Genomic DNA, 19,726 nt, shown 5'->3' with positions numbered 1-19,726 from the left:
AGTAAGCGCAGCAGAGGCGATAATTGAATCTGCATCTAATTCAGCTTGGTCGACAGAAAAACCAAAACCAAAGAGTTAGGAATGAATAAGTAAAGTTGTACGAATTCAATAAAAAAATTGTAAAAATATAGTAACAATAAAAATACAAAACAAAAATAAGTTCAACATTTCATTTCGACCGGATTCTCATGATCATTCACGAACCAAGTCAGCTTTAGAGCGCTGTAACTTCGTTTTAAATGAATGAAATTAAAAAAAAAATTGGGAAAAATTTTCCTCAATCGATCACCTACAAGATTGTTCTGAAGTATTTTTTTTTTTGTAAAATGTGTAAAAAAAAAAGTTATAGAGCAAAAAATAAATTTTTAATAAAAAAATCTTTTTTGCTTATAACTTCTTTAATTTTTAATTTAGAGCAGAAAGTAATATAAACATATTTGTAGGCGAAATAATTTGCTACAAATTATGACTTTACAAATTTTTTGTAAGACGCATAGTTTCCGAGATATTGCGAATAATGTGTTTTCACTCCTTTTTCCAAGATGGCGGCCGGGGGACAAGGGTGGCGACCCCACAAACTTGAGGTTAAGCTTCTATTGACACATGTCCCAAAAATAAAATTGCGTCTATAGAGAATATAGAGATGTGCAGAATGTTAATATTTTAATTATGCATAAAAAATACATTAAATCCATAAATAAAACATTAAACACACACTACCATATATTTGACACAACAGATATATGTACTCTTTACTCTTTGTTTACTGTCAAACTTTTGTTGTTTCAATTCGGTGGTCAAATTGAGAATAGATTTAGTTTAATATACTCATATTATGATGTCTCTAGTGTTGCCTTGGCAAGCTTGGTGTTTTTAACAGTAGAACCGTAATAATGTTCAAATTTACAATTTAATTTAATTATATTCGAATTTCGACTACTGGGTGACCACTAGTTTATATAATACTAGCGACCCGCCCTCGCTTCGCTTCGGAAACATTAAATTTTATTATTGATAGCCGAGTGCCCCGATGTTACCCGCGGTTATTGTCGTATCGCGGGTGACACCGCGGGGCGAAGCACATAAGAAACCTCAAAAATAACAATATTTCTTCACTATTTAATGGATGTTATTATACATATAAACCTTCCTCTTCAATCACTCAAATCCGTTGCGTAGTTTTAAAGATTTAAGCATACATAGGGATATAAGAACAGAGAAAGCGACTTTGTTTTATACTATGTAGTGATCCCAACTATAATATATCATAAACGCAACTATATCAGGTGCAAACATCTAAGGTCAAAGCCCGGTAAATAATTTAGAAAAAGAATAGCATAGGAAGCCTGCTCAAACCGGTATCACTAGAGAAACATCTAAATAAAATACAACATTTCTGCTAGTCGTGTACGGAGCGTGATAATGAAAATACACATAGCATTATTTACAATTTTATTTATTAGAATATTTGGAGATAGTGATGACGATGTGACAGTATCAATCGATGATGAAGAATACGCTGTACCAATGCCTTGCAGGGAGTTCTGCGATAATGGTGTCAGAGAGAAAAGAATAGCCAATTCTCCGGTCAAAAGCAAGATCCTAGATGTTATGATGAAGACCCCGCAATTGCATCTGGACCCGGCCGAACCTGACGTCCTGTCGTTTCTCAGGGACAAATACGAACTTCCAAAAGGTAATTTAACATTTTAGCTAGCGTCAAATTCTGAATAGGAAATCCTTTCTGAATAATAATGAACAAAAAAAAATGTAAGGACAAGATAAATTTGAAATTCAATGTCGACAAACAATTGCCGTCTCTGTTTTTTTTACACGTACTTCAGAAATTAATTTTTCACTAACTATGCGTGTTATAAACATAAATTAAGTAATTACATTATACGCTTCTTGTTTAATGTTTCAAAATCATTCCGGCGAGATATACTTAGAAGACGTATTATAACTTATTCTGATTTCATTTTACTTATGTATCTTATATATAATTTTTATGAATTCCTGAATTTAAAATTCATATTAATATCCCACCCGCGAGCGCATATATCAAGAATAAACAATTATTCATTCGTTTAATCTATTAGATATATTATTTGACTCCGGATATTTGATTGGGAATAGGGTCCAATAGGTAAGTTCTTAGAGCGATATGGATATTAGTGATGTTTCCATTATTCCGAATCTGGTGTAAGCGCAATGATCGCAGGTGCATTCAAAACAGCAGATTTTTAGTTATTGCTAGAGCAAACAACGTATGTTTCTGCTTCTTTCTAGTTCGTATTTTGGCGTTTCGACTGGAAGGTAGCGACAACGCCAATTTTACAAGACAAATTCAAAATGCGTTGTCATGTATATCAGAAACTGGTGGTAGGACCTCTTGTGAGTCCGCGCGGGTAGATACCACCACCCTGCCTATTTCTGCCGTGAAGCAGTAATGCGTTTCGGTTTGAAGGGTGGGGCAGCCGTTGTAACTATACTGAGATCTTAGTATCTATATCTCAAGGTGGGTGGCGCATTTACGTTGTAGATGTCCATGGGCTCCAGTAACCACTTAACACCAGTTGGGCTGTGAGATCGTCTACCCATCTAAGCAATAAAAAATAAAAAATAAACTCATTTTGTGGGGAAAACGACAGAGACAGTCTTCCACCCTGCAGATTATATTCCTTGATAGTCCGACGTGATGTGGTATGATGGCCCCAATGTTGTGGTTCGGGACTTGCATATTATATGCAAATTTATCGCGAAAAAATGCTTAGAGCGATCGAGATTTTTGTCATAATCTTAATTATTTTCTTTAAAAGCCGTCGTGGCCTAAAGGATAAGACAACTGGTGCATTCGTTTCGAATGATGCAACCAGTAACCACTTAACACCGGGTGAGCTGTGAGCTCGTCCATCTATCTAAGAAATTGAAAAAAAAATGTAGTGAAACGCTGTAATTAAAAAAAAAACATGCTTTATTTTGGCACGGGTAGATTAGAGAAACGAGCCTTAAAAATAATAAGCTGGTGGCTACATATTATATTTAATTTTATGATAGATTACGGAAAAAACATAGTTTTAAAAATTTTAAGAAAATGCAAGGTACGTACTTTGTACCGCATGTTCCATGGGGAGTGCTCTGAGGAGTTGTTCGAGATGATACCAACGTCTCGTTTTTACCATCGCACCGCCCGCCACCGGAGTAGAGTTCATCCACACTACCTGGAGCCACTGTGGTCATCCACAGTGCGTTTCCAGAGGTCTTTTTTGCCACGTACCATCCGGCTATGGAATGAGCTCCCCTCCACGGTGTTTCCCGAGCGCTGCGACATGTCCTTCTTCAAACGAGGCTTGTGGAGAGTATTAAGCGGTAGGCAGCGACTTGGCTCTGCTCCTGGCATTGCTGAAGTCCATGGGCGACGGTAACCACTTACCATCAGGTACGCTCGTCTGTCTAAAAAGGCAATAATTTTTTTTTATAACGAATAACAACTAATTTTCCCTTTATTACAAGAATTTTAAAGGAGTTTTCCTTAAGTTTTAATTACCATTTACCTACTTTACTAATTTACATACTATTATATAATATTATTATATTTCTGAGGTTTCGAATATTTTACAGTTTTCGTGGTCACAGACAACTTTTAATTATTTTTTTTATGTAATATACCGAAGTCTAGGTGTGGCACAGTACTCTAGCTCAATAAGGCAAAATAAGTAATTTTAATTTATCGTGAGCTACTATTTTAATATCTCTAAGAATAAAGTCCAATGACCTTACTTAGTGTCTATTAAGGCACTTTGTTCATGTGTCTTTAGTTACGTCACTATCGCTATAACACTATTCCGAATAAGAAAAAACACTGCACTAACTCAAAAGACTTAGTCCTCTTGAGTCTTCTCACTAAGTGTGTCGTCGAGGAGTTGGACAGCCTCCACATTCACATCACGGTGAAGCCTGTGTTTATTGGTTTTGGCGTACTTTTCAGCTACTTCACTATGTGTTTAACAATTAAGTCCAGGTGGAGATCGTCATTTCTTATGCACAACGGTGCGTTCACAATATCCCCGAGTACTTTATTGGAAGCGCACGGACAACTAATAATGTTTTTTTAGATAATATTGTATTAGATTAAACTGTCATTCATGCTATATCCTATTATTCATATATCGTCCACCGACCTAAAAAAAATGCGTTAATTTTTCAGGTTTCAAAGGACCGTTGGCAGAATACGATTTCATTATTGTCGGGGCCGGCTCGGCGGGAAGCGTTTTAGCTGCAAGACTCAGCGAAGGTCGACAAGCGTCAGTATTATTGCTGGAAGCGGGTCTTGGAGAATCTTTGATAACTAGTGTACCTATACTGGCGCCTCTGCTCCAGCAAACAGAATACGTGTGGCCCTATAAAATGGAGTTTCAACCTGGGATTTGCGTTGGTTGGTAAAATACATTTTTAGTTCAGAAATTCTATTCTTAAATAAATATATAAATAAATAAATATAAATAAATATTTACTAACAATCACGCCACGTTAACTGGTCCCATGGTAAGTTCGTAAAGAACTTGTGTTACAGGTACCAGATGACGGAAATAAATGTAAGATTTTTATTATACACATACACATATAATATACATCCATAACCCTGGAAAAGACATTTTTATATTTATCATACAAATATCCTCCCTTGGCGGGATTCGAACCCGCGACCCCCTTGTGTAGTGACCATGTCACTTACCACTACACCAGACGGCCGTTAATTTTATTTATTCTTAAGCATACTGATCGATAAACGAGCTCACTGCTCACCCAGTGTCGAAGGTTTATCACAGGTCATTGAGACCAGATGAATGCCACTACTTTCTGTAACCTCGGGTCTCAAAAGCAATCACATTGTGATGTCTCTAAGTTCCGGTAACGACCTAGCTCTCTGTGGACCGTGGCGTTTCACCCATCAATACAGTCAAAATATATCTCAATTATTAATTCGTGCCTTTTATTCGTCATACGACGGCGCAGGGATGACTGATGAAAGATGTTTCTGGCCAAGAGGGAAAGCTGTGGGAGGCACGAGCGTCGTCAACTACATGATCTATACCAGAGGATTTGCCGAAGACTGGAATAGGATTGCTGCTGATGGCAACTACGGATGGTAAGAATGCCTGCATATTTTAAATTCGTTATCTCTCTTTACATCATTATGATTGCTTTTGAATTGCCTTAGATGGGAGGACGAGCTCACAACTCACATGGTATTAAGTGGTTACTATAGATATCTACAACGTAAATGCGCCACCCACCTTGAGATATAAATTCTAAAGTCGCAAGTATAGTTACAACGGCTGCCCCACCCTTCAAACCGAAACGCGTTATTGCTTCACGGCAGAAATAGGCAGGGTGGTGGTACCTACCCGCGCGGACTCACAAGAGGTCCTGCCACCAGTAATGATGCAAATTATAATTTTGCGGGTTTGATTTTTATTACATGATGTTATTCCTTTACCGCGGAAGTCAATCGTGTACATTTGTCGAGTACGTTTTTCATTAGAAAAATTGGTACCCGCTTGGTATTTGAACACCGGTGCATCGCTCAACACGAATGCACAGGACGTCTTATCTTTTAGGCCACGACGACTTTGAAAACCTATCCGTGTAATACCTATGCTCTACCACCAGTAGCTGCCGGGTACCGATCACAGTACGCTGGTTTAATACTCAGAGTAGGCTTCTTTCACGACAACCATAGGACGAGATGAAATGGTGCTACATACTCTAGGTCAACATCATACAAACAAATAAATTTTCGTATTTGTTTTAAAATTCAATTATTTTTTTTAATTTTTATAATCTTTGCCATGGATTTCATGGTTACGGACACTCGGAAGTTTTTACCATCATGTTTGCAACTTTGGTCAACCCTAGGAAAATACCAGTAGGTCGGTTTTACATAATAAAAAAGGGAAGATATTTCCTTCAGTCTATTAAGGATATTGAAATGCCTTGTCATTTCTGTATGATTCTTTATTCTTGTCTCAATAGGGCTTGTACCCCACCTACTAATACTAGTCACAGAAGCTTTGCGATTTCAAGTATATTCAAAACACAAACGCTCCATTTCGTAGCAAGCTCTTTAAGCGTTCACATTGGGTATTAAATTTCGTAGTGATATTTTTTAGTGCTTAAGTTAACATATACAAAACGTGAATTTTCCGGTAGGTCGTACAAAGATGTTATTCCATACTACATGAAGTCGGAACGAGCCTATCTTAAAGGACTTGCCGATTCACCTTGGCATGGTCGCGACGGGGAGCTTAATGTTGAATATGTACCGTTCAAGTAAGCATGAAAGTCCTTATTGAATGAAATCATTTAAAAACAAAAAATCAGACTTGAATACAAAGCTGAACTATAAATTATTAAAAAAACATTGCACTATAATATAATGGTGATCCTGGTGAATGATTAAATAATAGGCCAATGTAACAAAATTTATTGTATACTCATCAGTTCTTTCTGACTACACCTGCAGATTTTCAAATTAATCGAAAGTTCTTGAAAATATCGTTAGCATATTATACCGTTAAACAGAAATACAGTAGAGCGTTAAAAAGAAATGAATAATATCTTTCATACTCATTTTACAAAGTTTATTACCACTAATTACTTATTTTAATTTTTTAGATCCAAGTTATCGAAGGCCTTTCTCGACGCCGCCAAATTATTTGGCCATCGTAGAGTCGATTATAACAGTCCCGATGCGTTCGGATTCAGCTACATCCAAGCGACTATGAGTCACGGTCACAGAACCAGCAGTGCGAAAGCCTTTTTACACGACCACAAAAAGAGAAAAAATCTTCACATTTTAAATAGTAGCACCGTCACAAAGATATTGATAGATCCTTTATCCAAAACCGCAACGGGTGTTGAGTTTCATCGCAATGGAAGGGTGTACCAAATAAATGCCAAGAAAGAAGTAATATTATCAGCAGGACCAATCGAGTCTCCGCATTTGCTGATGTTGTCTGGTATTGGTCCAAAAGACCATCTCAATTCCTTTGGGATACCGGTTATCCAAGATTTAAAAGTGGGAGAGTCTCTGTACGATCACATTTCGTATCCTGGTCTTGCTTTTACGATTAACACTACAAAACTAACGTTGGTGGAGCGTAAAATAGCAACAATAGATAATGTCTTACAGTTAGAACAATATGGAGATGGACCAATGTCTTCACTTGCGGGTGTAGAAACTATAGGTTATATCAAAACGAACATTTCTAAAGAACCAGGAGACTATCCTGATATAGAGTTGTTGGGTTCTTGTGCTTCGCTAGCTTCGGATGAGGGCGATGTTGTTGCGAAAGGAATCCACCTGGCTGATTGGCTTTATCAAGACATTTATCGACCCATCGAAAATGTTGAAAGTTTTACTGTTTTATTTATGCTCTTGCACCCAAAATCAAAAGGTCATTTAAAGTTACGTTCAACGAATCCTTTTGACCATCCCAAGTTGTACGGGAATTACATGATTCATCCAGATGACACGGCGACTATGGTAGAAGCGATTAAATACATTATAAAGCTGGTCGACACTTCGCCTTTCCACAAATACGGAGCAAAATTATACACAAAGCCTCTCTCGACATGTAAACATTATCAATTTGGAAGCGATAAATATTGGGAGTGTGCGGTGAGGACAATCACGTCTACGTTACATCATCAGATTGCAACATGTAAGATGGGACCATCATCAGATCCTGAAGCCGTCGTAGATCCCGAATTGAAAGTGCACGGCGTAAATAATCTTAGAGTTGTCGATAGTAGCATTATACCAAAGCCAATTTCGGCCCATACGAATGCTCCAGCAATCATGATAGGGGAAAAAGCTGCGGCTTTGATTAAAAAATCGTGGAAGCTTTTGTGATTCAGTGTCAGGTTTAACCTCTGAAAGATTGATAAAATGGTGCTGGACACAGATAAATAATATTAATCAAATATTAATATATCATCAATCCATTTCACGTCTAGTATTCAATATGCTTTTATTATACTCGTAATAGAATACTTTTATCATATTTGTCACTAATATTGCATTTCATGAGTATTTGTTCGATATTATACTTTAAGGTGGTACTAACAAGCGTTTTACCAAAGTTTGCTAATTAATCAAAGGCAGGCGCATCATTTTGTGGTAGGTATACGAAGATGCGTACCGCTTTTGAAATCATTTAGTTGAATGTTGTGTTTCTCCTACTTGGAAAGAGAAAATATGTTTGAACTGGGTTTTTTTGGGACCACGTGTTTCAGTTTCACATTTACTAATTTTTATAGCGCTCGTGGGGCGCTTAATACATATGACTTAATCGAAGACCACGTTTCTATAAATCGTCTATCAAAATCGGTAAGCAGGAACTTGGTTCTACCCCTGACATTGCTAGCGTCCGTGAGCTACGTTAACCGTTCACCAAGGGCATTAAAAAAAACGTGTAATTTAAATCATTATGACTTTTTATGAGTGACACGGCGGTTTCAATTGGAGTTGAAGGGGAACCTAACAATGTAGAACTATTAATGTGATGTAATGATATTATAAAGAGTCGATGAGGAAAAATAAAGAGGAAAACACTAAGAACTTGTTTTATGAATCCATAATACTAAGCATCTTCAGGTTTTTTATATAATTTTTTTTGGCCCTACCTATTCGCTTGTAGCCTAAGCCTAAGAGGGTTACTCCAGCTTCTCGCGGAGGCTAGGTGAGCTCATGGACACGCCTGAGATAATTTACTAATACTAGCCCTAGCAAGAGTAGTGCTTCGCAGAATTTACCGCCGGATCGGAATGATGAACCATCTATCACTATCTCTTAGTACAAATTTACATCATCCTAGTCATGTCAACGTATGTATTACTATTTCCTATCTGATAACAGTTAACAATGTTAATGATAAGCGCGATTTATCTTAACGAACGTCTTATTTCAAATTCCGCAAATAGCGTTTGTTCAATTTTGAACTTTTGTGTCATTACAGTTGATAAATTAGTAAGATGGTTAAAAGTAAATTACAGATGACTAATTGATTCTTCTAAAGAGGACACTACAAGACGCCTACAGGCTTTCGAGATGTGGTGCTACCGTCGCATGTTACGCATTAGTTGGACGCAGAGGGTCAGGAACGAAACTGTGCTTCTGCGCGTTCATATGTCCCGGAAAATATTGCATTCTATCAAAAAGCGCAAGATAGAATATCTCGGCCACGTGCTCAGGAACGATAGATACATGCTGCTGCAGTTGATAATGATGGGCAAAGTGGACGGAAAGAGACGTGCTGGGCGAAGAAAGAAGTCATGGCTCCGGAATATCCGGGAGTGGACCGGTATTGCCTCCGTCGAACAGCTGTTCCGGCTGGCTGCTGATAGAAATGAATACAGGAAGCTAACGGCCAACCTTCAGGATTGAAGAGGCAATGAAAGAAGAAGAATTGATTCTCTATACAATGAAGAGCAGTATTGTCTATTATCCCAGGAATCACCGCTCTGCCTTTTGAGGCGAAGTAGTCATGGTATCCGGTTTGAAGGTTGGGAGAGCCGTTATACAATATCATTGAAACCACAAACTCATATGAGTCATGGATACTTGAAATAAAAACATTATTATTATTATTATTATTATTATTATATCTCAAGGTAGATGGCGGCATTCGCATTCATGTTTACGAGCTTCAAATTTTTTCCAACATAGAAATTTCGAAAAGCATTTAGTGATCATTTACTTTGTATTTTAGATAGTAAGATGTATTATGACGTCAAAACCATTTAGACATTAGAACAAACAAATGAGTCCGACCTTCAATGTATTTATTTACGCTTTAGATAAAATTAGGACACGGACATTTAAAAAAAAATAACAGTTTTAAAGCCCTCAAAATAAAGATCAATTTCCGAACACGTTTAGTAACACGTTTTAAGGTACACGCCATCATTTAGATTTGAACGCTATTCTTATTGGAATAAAGGCTAATTTGAACAATTTTATAGAGTTCAGCTAAGTGACACTAACAGTAATGATACCAACATGTATTTATTATGCTTTAGCAAGTTGATAAGATAAAATAAATCACAACTAGTGGGAAGGCACTGTACCAGGCAATCAGCTGATTTCAGTGGGCTAAATTTAATTTTAATTTAAATTTAAATGAACTAATTTTTTTATAGTTAATAAGTTGGATGTGTGATTGATATATTCTGATTTCTTAACTTAATGCAATATTTTTCTTTTAACAGGAAAATTATTTGTATATTCTGAGGCCCCAATCAACCTATTTTTGACAGAGTAATTATGAGTTTTAATTTGAATTGTGTGACAGATTTTTAACAATTAAATTTAAATTCATCTTCCTCTCACAGGTTAGTATTTGGGTTGTTTTGTCTACCAAAACTACTGTGATGACTTATCAGCTGGTGGGCTTTAAGCTTGTCTGCCCTGCTACAGCAAAAAATGAGTCTTATTATATTATGATAAGTGGCGATGCCTGCATCAAGATTTATTTAATGTTGTTCAGCAATAAATAATAATTAATTATCGTTTATAGATTAAGAAATAAGAAGTTACATTGCTGGATAATAGCAAGGGCCAAGAGTCATTTTTTGGAAATGTCATTATATCAAATGCACATAATAAAAAAAATTCTTAACATCAGATTTAGAAATCGATAAGGATATCAAAAGTATGATATGAAACAGAAAAATTTACTCTTGATCCAAATTTACTATTTTCAATTATTGCTCTATTTTTGTTTCATGTCATACGACACTAAAGCCACACCAAAATTAGAATTACAGTGACCAGGCAGTAGGCAGCAGCTCGGTAGTGGTCCATTACTCCAGTAACTACTCACCATCAGGTGGGCTGTATGCCTACTGCCTACAAGGCAATGAAAAAATAAAAATGGTAAATGTCATGCGTAGAAAAATCAAAATCATCATGAATGCAATGTCTCAGCTGCATAAGATTTGGGCAGACAGGTAAAAAATATTAATGATAAATTAAATAACATGTATTAGGTCATTTTTTCTTTGGTCTAATCAACACAAATGATAAAGATAAATTTGTCTATTTTCCTTTTGTTTTTTTCTAATGACACTGATACAATTTTCCTTACAGCATCTAATTTGACGAAATTCAATGATATTAAATGTACGTTATATGAAAATTAATTAAATTTATGATGAAAAGTGGGAGTAAATTAGTATTGATTACCAAAAGTTTAAATACAGTATATCTAATGAAATCACTTTTACAAAATAAACACTGAAAATAAAATTCAGTATACAAGGACAAAAATGTAATAGAAATGTTAGATATCTGTTTATGTCATTTTTTAACACTTACATACTTTTTAGTGCTGTAATAATTTAGGTAGTGAATAATACCTACTATTACCTACTGAAATATTTGTGAAACTAAATTAGGCGCACTTAATATTAAGATAATATGAACAGAAATGGTTCGGTTTTAGTGAATTATATGACATACCTGAAACTATTAGCGCCTCGTTAGGACCGACAGTGTGGATGTTGCCCATTTTGAATCCTTTTACAGTGACTTTCACGATACACACACTGCACTTCACAACTAAAACGATAACAAACTTGTTTAATTTACCGAAAAATCAATAAATATAAAAACAACAGTGACAATGAACGAACCGAATGAATGTCATTAATGATAACTACACCCATTCACCATCCCACCCACCCTTTTTTTTACGGGATTTTATAGCCTGGTAATTTTAGCCTAGCTATGGTTTTTTTTGGCGGGAACGCGAGGAGTGAAGTTGTGTGATTTGTTTTATTTTGTCTATTTAGTGTTTCTTCGGGTTTAAATGTGTAATAATGGTGGTTTATTAACCGTTTAATATCTGTGAAAGTGCACAAATGTGGGAAAATGAAACAAAGCCGCTGGACGTAACTTCTCGGGATCCTCCAAAAAGTCCACTGAAAAATCTTAGTAAATGACCACCATTTTACTGAGATTAGATTTCATCTCATATCATCTCATTTAATTTCATCCCAGTTGATTAATGTCTCAAATTAATCATTTTCATTTCATTTCACTCCATAATATCATTTTTCATAAAATTAAGAATATAGATTAAAATAAGACATGACTTAAAGGTCTCAGTTACCAGGTCATAAAATCTCTTAAAAAAAAAAAAAAAAGCTACCAACCAGCCATAGCATATCTGATACAGTAAATATATTTGAGCCATAGACTAAACACAATTCTATATACTACGGTCAATGGCGGATGCGTTAGAATTGTCGAACGAAAGTATTGTAATAATTGAGATATCAGTAACGAAATTAGATAAAAACATTCAACTGTTGTTGAAATAGACATTGTAAGTACTATACAATAAAATTATCTTCATTGTCTTTATAACCTAACAATTTGGTGGTTCGTTGTGTTCTGGTTTATCCCCACTGAAAGAATGCCCAATTTTTCTATGTAAACTGAAATGTGTATCTCTTAAGGTAACGTGACCGAGTGTTTTAACATGTCTGATACGAGCGATCTCGATCGTCAGATCGAACAGCTGAAAAGATGTGAGATTATAATGGAAGCAGAAGTAAAAGCCCTATGCGCTAAAGCTCGAGAAATTTTGGTAGAAGAAAGTAACGTTCAAAGAGTGGATTCGCCCGTAACGGTAATGTATATTATGTAAATATTCACAATATATTCAAATAATAATGCTATCATTGTGCTATCAAATGATTTCACAAATTTAAATTACACATATTTATATGTTAATAAGTTCTTTATAACCCATAACAACATATCAAATTGCAGTAATTCTTTTATGAATCATAATAATATGCGTAATAATAAAGAAATTGTAATTGTAAATGTAATGAATTGTTACGTTTGCTTAGTATACATTGAATGTTATAAGTATCTTATAAAAAATAAACCATTCTCAACTATTAAGTGAACAAATATTCAAGTGAAATCAAAATTTATTAAACCATGAAAGCTTGTGAGATGTAACAGAAAATTCAAATCAATATACATATAAGTAAATCCTCTGCATGAACATGGGAAATGACACAATAATATATTTTATCCATAGGTTTGTGGAGACATACATGGACAGTTTTATGATCTAAAGGAACTTTTCAAAGTTGGAGGTGATGTACCCGAAACAAATTATTTATTTATGGGAGACTTTGTGGACAGAGGATTTTATTCTGTTGAAACTTTCTTATTGTTACTTGCACTAAAGGTAATTTTTAACATTATTATTGAACAATAATCACACATTAATTACATTGCATTAGTATCTCAAGAGTGAACATTATGATCTTTATTGATACGTCAGAAGTTGCCTGTTCTCTTGCCTCGAGCTCTTGTTTGAAAAGCGTATGCAAATTAATGATTCAGATTGTGTTTTACGATTTATTCACCTTGCTTATAACCATGAATCTTTGAGTCATGACTCATCCAGTTCTCTCCAGTATGATTAAAATACTATAGTACTCTATATAAAAGGGAAGAAGACCATAGCAACTAAACTGACCTCTTGCAACTCTAAGGAGCTTCTAATTGATACCTGTTGAATGTTTTAGTGGCTCCCATGTTTCATCACTGTGCACGGATATAAAGTATACATGAGTGCCCACAAGTTTTAAATCATTATTAATGTCTACTAAAGTAAATCATATAATATACATGATTGTTTAAAGTAGCAGTCATAAAATGGTAGTAGCTTATATGGAAGCTGAGTTGACACTGGCCTGTCTTATATTAAGCTAAGTCCATAGAAGAATTGTACATTTCATTCAAAAAGAATTGGAAAAACAGTGTTTGCATTTCAGGCAACAGTACTTATTTTCTCTGCAACAAAAATAATAAATATAGTAAATAAAATACAGTAAAGCTAGTTTTGCCTTAAGAAAACATAAAAATGTACCTGAAACATAGTTTTTATTATAATATTGGGAAGAAGATAGAACAGACTTATCAATAGTTTCAGTAATATGATCAACCAATTTCGGACCACCCAAACACTTTCATATTTATAAAATACATAAATTTTTATATCAATATTGTTGAAACTACTTCTAAGGTTTAATCTCTCATTTTTTATTGCCATGAAAACCTTTGGAAATAATATAATGACAATGTAATATGCAAGACTAAACCATATAAGCTTATAACCTCTGACTCTCGAAAAGTTTAGATAGATGTGGTTAAATAGCAAAAAATAACATACTAACTGAATTAAACTAAATTTTTAAAGTTGTATTATATTTAAAATTTAGGTTAGGTATCCAGATCGCATAACACTCATCAGAGGAAATCATGAATCGAGACAAATCACACAGGTTTATGGTTTCTACGATGAGTGCCTTAGGAAATATGGTTCCATCACTGTGTGGAGGTTAGTGGCTGATATTCAAAATACATAATTTCATTGGATGCTACTTATTAACATATGTTTGCAACTGACTACCACTATCAAAAAGTAATATTATGTGCTCAAAATCAAACCTGCAAAAGTAATAAACTGCACAATTACTAGTGTTAGGACGTCATGTTAGTCCACACAGGTAGGTTAGAATAGTAATATGGCCATTAAATTATGCTATTGATATTTACATTTCATATATCAAGGTGAATGGTGACATGTACTTTCTGATGTGTATTGGCTACAGTAATCACTTAAGAGCAGGTGTGCACTTAGAAATGCTGTGAAGAAGTGTTTGTTCACACATCTTTTGAAAAGAAAAACAACCCTTTTCATGAGCAAAATCATGCTTTCTATTCACACAATAACAATTGACAAGATGATGTGAATGTAGCTAGCCTTTTTTTGTGGGCAAGAATCTCCTAATAAGATCCCTGTACTGATTTTGTTAGTGGAAAGAACTACTTTACATTTTAGACTAAAACTCATTAAAAGATTTTTTTCTAATTATGATTCTATTATCTCTGATTTCAAATCCATGCTCAGATTTCTTTGTTGACAATCAACTCTTAAAAATCTATCTATCTATAGAGGAAAAATGCTATTTATTCCAGATACTGTACAGAAATATTTGACTATTTATCACTGTCAGCCATTATCGATGGAAGGATATTCTGCGTACACGGCGGTCTAAGTCCGTCGATACACACCCTAGATCAGATTCGTACTATTGATCGAAAGCAGGAAGTTCCTCACGACGGACCAATGTGTGACTTGTTGTGGAGTGATCCTGAAGGTAAATATGAAACAATGATTAGCTGTCACTCTTGGATTCGTCCGCGTGATTAAGGAAAAGTGCCAGTATAGTTTCCCCTGGGACAAACATGTTTTTCTGGTTAGAAAGTGGCCTATGTCATACTCCTGACCTTAAAAAATCATGTGAATGCATTGTTTCGTTGGCGACGTAAAAAAAGGCAAACAAACACTTTCACATTTAAAATATTTGTATGGATGTTTGTATCCTGAACTAGAATATAGAATAGAACCAAGAACATTTGTGAAAATCCACCTTACCTAAAGTTACATAATGTGATCAGTGCCTAGTGATGTAATTGGTAAATCATGCAATCAACTTTGATCAAGCAATGCAACCGCATCTGAGTACAATTCCTCTGGCAGGTAACTGCAAAACATTTACTTCGATGGTGAAGGATGAACAGATGACATTCTGTGATAAAAATAAATTAACCCATAAACTCAAAAGAGGAAAACGATCATAAATTTTCATGACAGTATTTTCCTTGTATCTTCGGTTTGTAGTTATTATTATATTCTGGGGATTAATATGGAGGGGAAATAAAATGGTGACATGTAAAGAAAGAATTATTATTATGATCCTTGGGCTAGTTAACTAAAATCTAATTCTAAATATTTTTAATCTTCTTTACCTAAAGAACTGAGATTATGGTTTTATCTATTGCAGATACACAAGGTTGGGGTGTTTCACCAAGAGGAGCTGGCTATCTCTTTGGCTCAGATGTAGTCGCTCAATTCAACGTGTCAAATGATATTGATATGATCTGTCGAGCTCATCAGCTTGTCATGGAGGGCTACAAATGGCATTTCAACGAGACCGTGTTGACTGTATGGTCTGCACCTAATTATTGTTACAGGTATTTATTGTCGACAAAAGACCACAGATTCTTGCCTAAATTCAGTGTATCATATTATTCTCAAGGTTTTGATAACTACATAGTTTTCTTTGGCACTGACAAAATGTCAGTGACAACTCACTCGGTCATCCTTTACCATGAAAATATAACAATCATAAATATTTAGGGACCATGCAAAACATGAAATCGAACTGTAAAAGTAATTTTAATTCAGTAAACTTAATAGACTCATTTTAAAATTAATATCATTATTCAGTACAATTAAAGCGATAAATATTGAATACTGGTGTTAGGGAGTGTGTTAGATCACAGGTCATTTTCACCATTTTGACCATTTTGACCATTTCACTTCCAGGCTTAAGATTAGGACAGCGATAAGAGTTATTATAAGTCAATTGAGATTTTGACCTCATCTTCTCAAGGTGGGTGACGGTACTCTCTTCATAACCTTAAGCTCCGAAAACTGTCACCCCAAATAAAGGAATCTCATAAATTATAGCCTTTAAATTTTCTGGATACAGCATTGTGTGCAGATATTAATGTATTACTGTACTCGAAAATTAAATCTTTTGTTACCTGTATGTGCTCACTAATCACACTGTTTTTCCTTCTCTGATTCAGATGCGGAAACGTAGCTGCTATATTAGAGTTAAACGAAAATCTTCAACGTGAATTCACAATATTCGAGGCAGCACCGCAGGAATCTCGAGGAGTACCATCAAAGAAACCCCTAGCCGAATACTTCTTATAATGTTCCTGTAAGATAGACAATTGAAACGAACAACTTGTATTTCGGTTTAATATAATATATATAGTGACGAAACAATTTTAATGTAGAGATTTGTTTTTGTGATTTCAAGACTGGCAAGTGTTAATGATGTGACTATGTTTGTGAACAAGTGATTTGTCTTATGCATTATTGGAAGGAAAATGTCCGAAAATTAGTTTTCATAGTGTAAGTGCACCTATGTATTCAATAGAGAGATGGAAGATAATACGATTTACTGCATTCAAGTGATGTACATGACCAAAATTTTATTGATAATGTATGAGAAGAAATCAACTTCAAAATGTCATTTAAGTATGTTTATTTAATGATTTAAATTTTTAAATTACATTGCGCGCGTATTACTGTGAAGTACTGTTATTACACTGTCGCTAATTGGGGCTAATTCATTATTTCGAATTTTATTTCATTGTTGCTATGTTTCAAAATGTTGCTGAATTTTCACTGAATGTTAATGCTGTCTATGTAATAACTGTGTTATCTCCTGTTATGTTTCTTCTAGAAACTACTTGACTTGTGGCACGAATAATTGAGTTAGTGGGTGTTTTGATTAAGCATATATCGGGTGATGCTACATTTATGTCGTCCGATTACTTTAGTAGCCAATTTTGGCTTGATGCTTGATACAAGCTCGTCAAAAAATGCTATCGAATAATTATAAAGTGTTATAGCGTCATCCGTAGTGTAACAAAATTTTAAATAACGACCACGAAAAGACGTAGATTCGTCATTCAGCTGCTTTTGCATAACATTGCTGGCTTAAAAAAAAACTTTCCATGTTTGTACAAAGGTTTTGTTTTGAAATATTGTTTTCCATTTATGTTAGTGTACCTAGTAGTTTATTTGCATAGTTTAGATATGAACGCAAAAATAGAATTGTCTGAACAGAACTGAGCATAGTTTGATGAGTGATGATTTTATATAAAAATTGGTAATTTACAAAATATCGTCATGAGCAGAATCGTGTTATGTGTGGGCTATCTAAATGAAACGAGTGCTTTGGTCGACGATCGTTTATTGACTGCCTTACTAATTACTTAATACAAAATACAATGGTTATACCTATACTACAACTAAAGTAACGTGTTGTTGCACACTACAATCGAAATTTACCATGAAACAATATTTTGTCACAGACATATAATTATTGTGACCTAAAAGTTAAGATATCTGCCATATTGGTATTAATATTAAGTACTATGCCGATGTTCCATATTGGTATTAATATTAAGCGAAAGGACTATGCCGATGTTCAAAGCGCGTAGGCAGTTTTTTTTTTTTAGAATCTGCGTACTTTACGCTTTCACGGACATCTTCCACGATGAAGGTATATCGGCGTGTAATAAAGACCAAGTATGAAGGTTTTCAAAATTTTTGCGGTAATTTCCGGTGCCAGGGTAGTAGGCCCGCTTGGGTAGGTACCACTATTGTGGTCACCGGTCACTACTTAATACTAGGTGGACGTTTATCAATCTATGCAAGAAAAAATACAAAAGTGTAAGTTCACCAAGTAGTAGCAGTAGTTCCTATTTAAAATATGTTCATAATCCCTTATTTGACTGTGGTGAATTTCTAAGTTTTTAGTGGTGATCTCACTTTGGATTTAGCGAGAGTGTAATAGCAGTTTCGTTTTGTAAGTAAGTCTTTTAGCTAATAAGTAATCTGTGTTAATAAAACAAAAACAAAAAACATTCAAGTATTTCCTTTATACAGTATATTATTAAATAAAATATGATTTTGTCTAAAAATTCATTTATTTTGAATTGATCAATAGTGGAATAAGTACACAAGTTAAAATCGTAGCGTTTTCGAATTAGTTTTATGAACGAATGAATCATAGGCATTTATTTATGCTTAGTTCTTCGTGAATTACAAAGTACACACAGTATCTATTGGACCTTTAAAGAAAAATATTGCTAATCGTATGCAACTGTTTCAATATTTTATTTTTTAATAAGTGGGTACTTATTAAAAAATAAAATTTTTAATAAGTACCCACTTATTAAAAAATAAAATATTGAAACAGTTAAAGTGTAAATAAGTGGGTACTTATTAAAAAATAAAATATTGAAACAGTTACATTCAACAGCTGATTAGTTAAAAATCTCTGTGCACCGATAGACAAACGTATAAACATTTTATTGCCAAATTAAAACATCTGAAAAGTAGTAATGAACAATTTAAATTTATGTAGATGTAAAAAAAACGAACATAATTCACAGTTGTAAAGCATCAATGAATTGCTTGAAATAGTTGAAACAAATTTAATAATTCTTAATTTTTTAATAGCATTTTATTCGACTGTTTGCAAATTTCGTGCGCGAAATGATGGCGCCCGTTGCATACAGCCAAGCTTTGTAATTTGCAAGGCAATTTCGGAACATGAGTTGTTCGATTTCCTATTAGTGACTTGTAATGATTTATATTTATGAATCTGTGTGATTAGTGCGAGTTTTTTAACGTTCAATATAGCGTAAAAGTTAACCCAATTTTGTGTGCAGTTGGAGCAGCGCCCCTAACGGCAAACGTAGGCAAACGATCCCATTAAAATGACAATCCCACCAATATGAGCTAACTTTTACGCTATCGAGAACGTTAAAAAACTCGCACTAAGCACAGTGATATCCTAGGGCCGAGTCACACCAGATTGGCAGCGGCCGGCAGTGTCGCGGCGAGCACTTTCAGTGTGAAATAATTTTAAACTTTATATACTTAAAAGATCAGTATCGCTTGAAAAGCTTGAAAAGGTCGCGACACAGCCGGCGCCTTCCCGCGGTGAAGCGAACAGCCGTGCGCCATGTGCG

At 34.7% G+C, this 19,726-nt stretch overlaps 3 protein-coding genes across 3 annotated transcripts in view; 2 read left to right on the top strand and 1 right to left on the bottom strand.

The window, feature by feature from the left end:
• Positions 1-11,759, bottom strand: part of LOC101741968 (flotillin-2) — a 436,009-nt gene extending 424,250 nt beyond the window's left edge. Inside the window, exon 1 of the mRNA XM_021349858.3 lies at positions 11,528-11,759. Coding sequence (XP_021205533.2) covers positions 11,528-11,576 — 49 coding nt within the window. The 5' untranslated portion in view covers positions 11,577-11,759. The remainder of the gene's footprint in view (positions 1-11,527) is intronic.
• On the top strand, positions 1,361-11,112 carry LOC134200320 (glucose dehydrogenase [FAD, quinone]-like). The gene is made up of 5 exons (XM_062672953.1): positions 1,361-1,696; positions 4,208-4,435; positions 5,017-5,149; positions 6,214-6,333; positions 6,679-11,112. The coding sequence occupies exons 1-5, from the start codon at positions 1,423-1,425 to the stop codon at positions 7,916-7,918; spliced, it is 1,995 nt and encodes a 664-aa protein (XP_062528937.1). The 5' UTR covers positions 1,361-1,422; the 3' UTR covers positions 7,919-11,112.
• Positions 11,760-11,798: 39 nt separating the features above from the next.
• On the top strand, positions 11,799-18,670 carry LOC101742306 (serine/threonine-protein phosphatase 4 catalytic subunit). Its single transcript, XM_004928868.5, has 7 exons — positions 11,799-12,395; positions 12,529-12,701; positions 13,125-13,277; positions 14,317-14,435; positions 15,077-15,258; positions 15,946-16,135; positions 16,757-18,670. Exons 2-7 carry the CDS (start codon positions 12,552-12,554, stop codon positions 16,884-16,886), a joined length of 924 nt encoding a protein of 307 aa, XP_004928925.2. The 5' UTR covers positions 11,799-12,395; positions 12,529-12,551; the 3' UTR covers positions 16,887-18,670.
• Positions 18,671-19,726: the final 1,056 nt, after the last annotated feature.

The sequence above is a fragment of the Bombyx mori genome, chromosome 16 (genome assembly GCF_030269925.1).
Source record: "Bombyx mori chromosome 16, ASM3026992v2".
NCBI lineage: Eukaryota > Metazoa > Arthropoda > Insecta > Lepidoptera > Bombycidae > Bombyx > Bombyx mori.
Note: the sequence above shows the minus strand (reverse complement) of the source record. Positions and strands in the feature narration are given on the sequence as shown.

Bases quoted from the DNA above. Each gene is read 5' to 3' on its own strand.
- LOC134200320 (XM_062672953.1), top strand. From the start codon at position 1,423: ATGAAAATACACATAGCATTATTTACAATTTTATTTATTAGAATATTT. The intron at 1,697-4,207 runs GTAATTTAACAT...TTAATTTTTCAG, and splicing joins CAAATACGAACTTCCAAAAG to GTTTCAAAGGACCGTTGGCA. The intron at 4,436-5,016 runs GTTGGTAAAATA...ACGACGGCGCAG, and splicing joins TCAACCTGGGATTTGCGTTG to GGATGACTGATGAAAGATGT.
- LOC101742306 (XM_004928868.5), top strand. From the start codon at position 12,552: ATGTCTGATACGAGCGATCTCGATCGTCAGATCGAACAGCTGAAAAGA. The intron at 12,702-13,124 runs GTAATGTATATT...TTTTATCCATAG, and splicing joins GAGTGGATTCGCCCGTAACG to GTTTGTGGAGACATACATGG. The intron at 14,436-15,076 runs GTTAGTGGCTGA...TATTTATTCCAG, and splicing joins GGTTCCATCACTGTGTGGAG to ATACTGTACAGAAATATTTG.